The sequence below is a fragment of the Drosophila gunungcola genome (genome assembly GCF_025200985.1).
Source record: "Drosophila gunungcola strain Sukarami chromosome 3L unlocalized genomic scaffold, Dgunungcola_SK_2 000031F, whole genome shotgun sequence".
NCBI lineage: Eukaryota > Metazoa > Arthropoda > Insecta > Diptera > Drosophilidae > Drosophila > Drosophila gunungcola.
In genome coordinates, this window is record NW_026453183.1 from 137,086 (window position 1) to 145,796 (window position 8,711).

The 8,711-nt window shown below is 42.9% G+C and overlaps 1 protein-coding gene across 1 annotated transcript; it reads right to left on the reverse strand.

The window, feature by feature from the left end:
* Positions 1–352: 352 nt before the first annotated feature.
* LOC128260253 (uncharacterized) lies at positions 353–2,000 on the reverse strand. The gene is made up of 3 exons (XM_052993075.1): positions 993–2,000; positions 775–921; positions 353–700 (listed from the first exon to the last, which is right to left on the reverse strand). The coding sequence occupies exons 1-3, from the start codon at positions 1,998–2,000 to the stop codon at positions 353–355; spliced, it is 1,503 nt and encodes a 500-aa protein (XP_052849035.1).
* Positions 2,001–8,711: the final 6,711 nt, after the last annotated feature.

Genomic DNA, 8,711 nt, shown 5'->3' on the forward strand with positions numbered 1-8,711 from the left:
TTGATTGGCAAATGAGATAGATCACCCTCTGGAACAGTTGTAAATGGGCGTCCAATAAGAAAGTGGGCTGGCGACAAGTATGAGAGGTCAGTTTCAGGTGTATAGCACAACGGTCTTGAGTTCACAACCGCGCTTATTTGGGCGATTAGAGTTTGCATTTGCTCAAAAGTCAAGATCGTCTTTCCCACGACGCGTCGAAAGTGCAATTTCACAGAACGTACCGCTGACTCCCATTTTCCGCCCCAGTGTGGCGAGTGTGGAGGTATGAAATTCCATTTTATGCCATCGGTGGCCAAAGTTTGCGCTACTGTATGACAATGCTCCTGTGAAGATAAAAGTTGCTGCATTTCATCTAAAGCCCGCTTGGCACCAACAAAATTCGTCCCGTTTGAGAACATTTCCCACGCAGAGACATGATACGACGAAGACATGCTATGAAGGTGTCTGTGCTGAGATCGGTGGCCAGTTCCAAGTGAATGGCTGATGTTACGAGGCAGACAAACAGACATATGTAGCCCTTAGTTTTCCATGGATTTCGCCCTCTTCTTTCCTTGCATTTGATGCAATTGGGCACCAGAGTCCTTATGATTGGTTGCGTGCGCCAAAGACCCAATATTTTTGGCGGATAATGACAAAAAGTGCTAAAACTCCAGGGTGCAGATTTGACGCATGTTCGTGTTCCATAATCATCCTTGTAATGCTGTGCGATTTGGGAAGCAAAATTGGGTGTTTGACATCAGCTGGTAATTGTGAATTATCCAGTCGTGCACCGACTCGAAGAAGGCCATCCTTGCTAATGATCGGTGAAAGCTTGATGAGCTGGGAGCGGCTCTGAAGTGGCTTGTCCTCCATCAGTAGATTGTAGTCGTTCTTGAAGCATTTCTGAGCCTCTTGAAGGCAAAGAATGCGAACAGCCTGCATCTCCTCAGCGTGCCTGACTTAATAGCCTTGATCCTTTGGATGAAGCGTAGGGAGTAAGCTACAATACGAACCATTTTTGTCCAGGATGAGACCCGCTGAGCCAGTGCTTCGATCGGTGACAATAAGATGACCTCATGAGTAGTCAGTGCGGTGGTCTTCACCTCTTCTTTACCATGGTTTTCTGAAATAGAAGAACAGAACTTTTGGCAGCTCAACTTTACCTCGAGTTTTTCTTGATCTTGCAGCCATGGAGGACCCATCCACCACAGGTCGAAATGAATGAGTTCTGCAGCCAGCATGCCTCGCGTGGCGCAATCAGCAGGATTTTCCTTAGTATTTACATGATTCCAGGCATTGCGAGGTATAGTATCGAGTATTTCTGTCGTTCGGTTTGCCACAAATGTTTTGAGCTTCGATGGTGGGTGTGAAAGCCATGCCAAAACGATGGTTGAGTCGCACCACGCATGTATGACGATGTCCTTGTGTTGTAGAGCATTTTGATTGATAAGTAGCAGAGCTCCACACAGCTCGAGGCGCGGTAGTGATTGCTGCTTCAGCGGAGCAACTGTGGTTTTTCCTGCTATGAGTGACACAGAAACAGTACCATTTGAGCGTACTAATCTGCTGTAGACAACTGCCGAATACGCCTTGATAGAAGCATCCGAAAATCCGTGCAGTTCGATGTGATTTTCCTTGTTGTCAATAAATCTTGGCATACGTAGCTCTTGTAGTGCATTCAAGTCGTTACGGCATTTGTTCCACCATTCAGCGACTTTTGGAGGAAGTTCCGTATCCCAGCAGAGATCAAGAAGCCACAATTCTTGAAACAAAATTTTGAATTGTACCACCACTGGCGATAGGACACCCAGCGGGTCAAAGATGCGTGCCACATCAGACAGCACTTGTCGCTTAGAGTTCTTCGGATTTGATGAAAGGCAAACTTTGAATGAGAGCGTATCTTGCTTTGGATCCCAATGGATGCCAAGAACCTTCGCTGTTGAATGGAATCCTTTTCCTTCAGAAGTGAGCGTTGCTTCAGAAATGCGTGACGAGTTTGAGACCCATTTTCCAAGCTTCATGCCTGCACATTTCATAAGTTTGATTAACTCATTTTGATTGCGAACGAGCTCTTCCTCTGTGTATGCTCCAGTGAGTACGTCGTCCACATAAAACTCCTCCTTTACGACTTTCGCAGCAGTGGGAAATGCGTGTTTATGGTCATGAGCTAACTGATCCAAAACTCTTACTGCCAAAAATGGTGCGCTAGACGTGCCGTATGTTACCGTGGACAGTTCATAGTGTTTGATAGGCGAACATTCATCATCTCTCCATACAATTCGCTGGTAACTACAATGCTTGGCAGCCACCAAGATTTGTCTGTACATTTTGACGATACCTGCGGAGAAGACGAACTTAAACATTCTAAATCGGATACAAATTGAGAATAAGTTTCGCAGGATACTGGGACCAATGCGTAGCGCGTCATTCAAGGAATTTCCGTTAGTATCCTTAAATGATCCGTCAAAAACTGCCCTTAACTTTTGGGTAATTACTGGATGATGTGGCAAGTAGAAATTTGGTTTCTTGTCAATGTCTTCTGGCGATAGTTCTCGCATGTGGCCTAAGTTGAGATACTCATGCATAAACTGTGCTGTTCAACTTCATCGTTCTCTGGTTTGCGATGAAGTTCTTGGTTGACATCCTTTAGCTCCCAAAAGCGTCGAAGTGATGCATCAATGTCAATAGCCGTGTGCATAGTTGTTGTAGATGAAGAGCCTGTAGTCACGACCGAAGTAATGACCCATCCAAATATGGTCGAAATGGCGATGATCTTCCCGTGGCTGTCCAACAGCTTTTTACCAGTGAACACGGTCCAAACGCAATCGCTGCCCAAGAGAATATCTACTGGAGCCAACGATTGGTAGTCAGAATCTGCAAGCTCCAAGCCATCGAACGCCTTAAGTGCTGAGGCTTTGATATTGTGTCTTGCCAACGTGGAGGTAATTTTGCTGAGTACGTGGGCACGTACCTTCATTGTGTGTTCTGATATTCTTGACTGAATATCCAGTGCGCTGCAGCCTCTAGTTGTCTCAGCCTTGATCGCAGAAATTCCCGACACCAAAATTCGTGATGGCAAGCGCGCCAGGCCGAGCGCCTGCACGCATCGCTCGGAGATGTGTGATAGTTCCGAACCACTGTCCAAAAGCACCCGACAGGAAGTGTGTGATCCTTTGGCGTTGCGAACGAGTATTAGTGCTGTGGGCAATGCGCTTTTCCGTAACCCTTGTGGCTGTGTAGTAGTAGCTGATCCGTTGTACAAAGATTCAGCGCATGGAGTGCCTTGTACAAGAGCAATGTTGCTGATGGTCACCGTTGTATCCTCTGGAGCGCCGAGGTCGCGCTGCTCCACATCCCACAGCGGCGTGTGCAGTAGAATCTTCTACGTGTAGTAGAGAGTGGTGACGATTGTGACAAGTACTGCATGTGAATTTGGATTCACACTTGCGTGACACATTCCCGAACTTCAAGCAATTAAAGCACAAGGATTAAGCTTTAACAAAAGTGCGTCTCTGCTCGACTGATAAGTCCATAAACTTTGGGCAAATAAAGATCTTGTGCTCCTTGTAGTTACATTTAACACAAGTTCCTTCCTTCGTTGATACCAAGGCGTGTGATGATCGCTTGGCTTTGTTTTGCTGTTAGCCAACTTGGAAGACTTTGTCAGGCTCACTTTTGCTGAGCTCAAATTCCTCGCAGCGACGGTCTAAAAACTTGAGTCCACAGTCGGCGATTCCAGTTCACGGCTGCCCTCAATCCACTTGCGTCGAGTTTCAGCGTCAATCTTGGCCAGAATGATATGACTTACCCAGCAGTCCCTGTTTGTTTGCCCTGCTGCATCCAAGCCGCGTACAATCTCTGTAGCTCCGTCTGTTACTTTGCGCAGTATTGATACATCTGCTCTGGATGTCGAAGGTAAGTTTACAAAAGTATCCAGCAGAGTGTTTACAATATGACGTGGTCTGTTATAGCGCTCAATCAAGCAATTCCAAACAGACTCGTAAGCTGCATCCGTAATTGGAATATGACGTATCAAGTCAGCTGCTTCTCCCGTAATGTATGTCTTTAAGTAGTGAAACTTTTGTATCGCTGGCAAATGCTGCTTGCTGTGAATCGTGCTCTCGAAGATGTTCTTGCTGGCCACTCCTTGTAGTCACCAGTAAAAGACTTTATGTGTATTTTTGGCAACTCGTTCTGCATTACGTTTGCTCTCGAGTTTGCCCGCAAAAACGTAGTTTGTTGCTCAGCCAAACGTTCATTAAGCTCCTGTTGTTGTTGTAGAAAACGAACCAGATTTTCGTTTCCCAACCCTGATGAAATAGATGAGGCTTCATCGAGGTTGCCAGACTGTCTTCCGTTGTTGCTTTCCCCCTCGCTTGCCTCCTTGCTACCTTCAGTAGTTTTAATTGATCCATGTTAATCAATTACTGTATCTGGCGAAAAGGACCAAAGATATGGAGATGAATTAACACGTTTAATTCCCGTGTTTGAGTGGACTGTATTATTTTTATTTATGAATTCAGAATAACGGCTGCAAAGCGTTCATGAACAATTATTATTATTATTATTATTATTATTATTATTATTTTATTATTATTATTATTATTATTATTATTATTATTATTATTATTATTATTATTATTATTATTATTATTATTATTATTATTATTATTATTATTATTATTATTATTATTATTATTATTATTATTATTATTATTATTATTATTATTATTATTTTTTTTTTTTTTTTTTTATTATTATTGTTATTATGATGATAATCGTTTCGCTGTCATTTCTTGAGTGCTAGGGCTCTGTTACTAGCTTAGCTCAGTTTTAACCGCTCGCAGAGAAAGAGGAGAAATGTTATGTGCAAACATGGACATAATTGTTACAGTCGCCAAGTGTGGGAATAAGCTGGCGCGACTTATCACTCGCTGATGGCGTGTGTGCCGATGGTTCAGTGTGCACTCCGTAACCATGCACACTACACTGAATCCAATGGCGCAATTTGGCTTCGACCGATTTTGGTAACCGGTTTAAGATTCATCGACGAAGATTCTTTCGTAATCGATATTTTCTCAAGCATTGTTCTCAATTCTCGCCCTCCCTTTCCATCGAGATTTCTGGAATCGTTGGGGTCGTGTGATTTCTCTCTGTTGAATATTTTCTATGATTACGTTACTCACGAACACATGCGAGCTGCACTTTTCTGCATATTTGGGTCATCGCGGCAAATTTTTGTATACTCATTTTTACAGTCTCTTGTCTTGGCGAGACTTGAGTTTTGGCATGGGGACGAATCTGATACTTAAAATTAGCAAAAATAAATTTAAGTGAGATATAGGAAATAAGATAACATAACGGAAGCATAATTTGTGAATTTTTTTATTTTATGAGAAATAAAATTTTAATTTTTAGTTGAAAGCTTATAAACTTTCGTAATCTTTTCTTGGTATAATGCATTTGCATTACATCCTTATATGCCAGTCAATATAACCCAGGTATGCTAGTCAATAAAGCATTTTTGTTACGGTCCCATACACTTGGTAGGCCAATAAGCAATATAAATGCATTAAAATTTTATATATGTTTATTTGCTTATTTGGAGCTATGGACAGATGGACTTAAAAATTAAACAGAATTTTAACAATATTTAAATAATTTAATAATAATATTTATTAATCAGCAAGAAGTTGAAGACAAATTTAAGGTGTGAGGAGTCTTAAATCTCCTCACAAATCCCGATGCAGGAGAGCTGCCTAGCAACAGTGAAGGAGGCGAGAATGCCGGAGGAGTCAAGGGCAACACGATCAAACGGTAAACAGCGGACCTTGGACCCGGGCAAGGCGGAGACACCGTGAATTAACGGTACCACGCTGGACATTGGACCCTCACACGGCAAGGGCAACAAGGTCGAACGGTAAATTGGCGGACTTCGGACCTGCACAAAGAGGACGCACCGAACTAACGATGCGGCAGTGGACCTTGGATCCCGATCACGCGAGCTGGAGAAGAGGAAGAACGGGACCATCACAGGCTATAAAAGGGCGGCGCAAGCGCAGCTCAGCGAATTTAATAGTGCGAGAATCGAAGCAAGTGCGTGTACGCAGGACCAGTAGCAAGTTAATCAAGCGCCGAGTACCAGAATCAAGATCGCAAAGTCGAGACGCCGATCGACTGTGAGTCTACAAGGCTGAGACTTCAACGCTGAGATCCAACGAGTGCTAGGTCCTGGTTAAATCAAGCTTCAGGAGTCCTTGCGTGGAGTCTGCGATAAAGGTGGCTAGGCGAAGAGGTCGAACCTAGTTCTACCTGCTTGGCGATACACCTCGCCGTCACAATCCGGACCAAGCTTAGGGAGCCTGCGACAAAAGTGGCTGGGCGAAGTGGCAGAACCTAGTTCTACCTGCTAAGCGAAACACCTTGCCGGTCCCGACAGTAAGGTTCGCATAACATGCAGAGTCTCGAAGGAGCCGTCACGAGTCAGATACTAGCAAGCAGTCGACAACGAGGAGCGACGCCGCAGAAGACAGCGACGAGGACCGAGGCCGCAGAGGACGACGACGAGGAGCAACAGTAGCGGAAGAGCCGCGAGGCTATTTACAAGGAGACAAATAAAAACCTTAACGATCCCAACAGAACTCTTGCAATCACCCAATATAAATTTGGTGGAACGATCCCACAACCTCTCTGAGCTAGCCGCCCGTTTACGTAGCGTGCGAGAACATCTAAAAAATCAGGTCGTTACAAAGGATGACTCAAATTTTATTACTCTACTAGAATTTAAATCATAGGAGCACTCAAAAGATAAGAGGTGATAAAGTTCATTATATTTGTCGCAGAGAACTCGGAGTGGATCAAAGTGGGAGTAGTTTGATCTGGACACAGGTAGTGCTAATGAGAGGAATAGACGAGTCGGCCTGGATGATACGTTGAAGCTTTTTAAAGTTATCAGTTGAGATGAGTTCACAGCGCCAGTTATGAACATGTGAAGGAAGATCATGCCGTAATAAATCCAAGGGTCCTTTAAGGTCGGCAGGTCCAAACGGCGGAGTCTGTCTTTATAGGAAGGATGTCGGAGTCTTGACTCCCAGTCTAGACCTCGCAATGCAAATATAAGAAATTTCTTCTGGACTGATTCTATCATATATTGATAATGTTCATATTGTAGTGACCATATGCTAGCGTAAACTCAAGTGCTGGACGAACTAGGAGAACTTATATTCCTTGGAGCAGCGTTTAATAAATGCTAATAGGCTCAGAGCTTTGTTGGAAATGGTAAAAATATGTTGGTGAAAGCTCATTTTATGATCGAACAGGACACCTAGATATTGAACAGTTTCAATACGTTCGAGAACGAAATTTTAGAATGTGTGAACAGTTGAATTGGATTGATAAAACTACATAGATTTACATTTATCTGGATTGAGTATTGCCTTATCCTGGTGCCAAGGATTGAATGTTGCTTAAGTCTAGCTGGAGCTGGATGTAGGAACCAGACAACGTCATATGCTTACTCAACTTTACATCATCTGCGTACATCAAAACTTGACAGGCCCCAATTATTTGAGGAAGATCATTAATAAATAAACCAAACAATAACGGACCAAGGTGACTACCTTGGTGTAAAAAAATGATTTGGATTTCATGCCATTGTATAGAGTTTGTGTCCCGCCTGTAAGGTAGGAACGATCGTTTGGAAAATAATGGTTAATGGACCTGCAAGTGGTTCTGCACAGTACTTAAAGACGCAGCTTGGCACCATATCCGGACCTGGTAAAAAAAGACAGACTCATTATTGATATGCTGCGTATTGCTTCGCATCCATCTATCAAGTTGAGATGAGTGAATGGGGCAAATGGTGGATTGGAAAACATCTGCGAACAGGTTACTGATTTCCTGATCATTTGACGGTGTTTGTTTTTTCAGTTGAATGGATAAAGGAAACATGTTAGATTTACGCTTTGAATTAACAAATTACTAAAGTAATTTAGCAGTATGTTTTTGGGAGTGTTTTGGAAACTGAAAAATACCGTTAATAGAAATTTGCAGAGTGGGATCATGAGGGTCCTCTAGAACAGACAGCGGAGTGGCTCGAGTTGCAATGGCATCACAAAGTTGAGATACAAATACAAGATCTAGCAATCTTCCGTTTTGATTTAATATGGAATTAACTTGGTCAAGTGATAAGTCTATAATACTATCTATAAACTCATTTTGATCACTAGGACCAAGTGCAGCGAAATTGGTACATGGTAGTTGTGACATTTTAAAGTCACCCAATATAATTAGGTGGTCAGGACACCTCCACCTCGTCGAGAGGGGCGGTCAACTCTGTACAAAAGTTATTTTTGGATAATATCTCATTATTAGAGACGGCGGAATTAAGCAAAGTCTCAGTAAAAGCTAAAATACTGAAGAAGGCCGCGGACGTTTTGATACTGAATAAGGAAGTCAAGTTTTTTGGAGTCGCCGTATGATGATTAGTTGTCCTAGCGAGCAAACTAATGAATTATGATACCATCTGGCCATAGCGCGGGATCTAATGCTCGCGGAAGATAGAATTCAGGAAGAATAGTTTTAAAGAGAAAACTTTTCGCTTATAATTAAAATTAATCGCAGGAAGTAGACGAGAGACAAAAATAGCCTTCTTGACTTTAAGGGACTTAGTAGTCACGGCTACGAGGTACTGTCTGGAACTAATGACACATAAATTAGCGAGCTACTGGACG

Coding starts and splice junctions, on each gene's coding strand:
- LOC128260253 (XM_052993075.1), bottom strand. CDS start 2,000: ATGAAGCTTGGAAAATGGGTCTCAAACTCGTCACGCATTTCTGAAGCA. Junction 922..992: donor TCTCATCCTGGACAAAAATG/GTTCGTATTGTA, acceptor CACGCTGAGGAG/ATGCAGGCTGTTCGCATTCT. Junction 701..774: donor GCAAGGATGGCCTTCTTCGA/GTCGGTGCACGA, acceptor CAAATCGCACAG/CATTACAAGGATGATTATGG.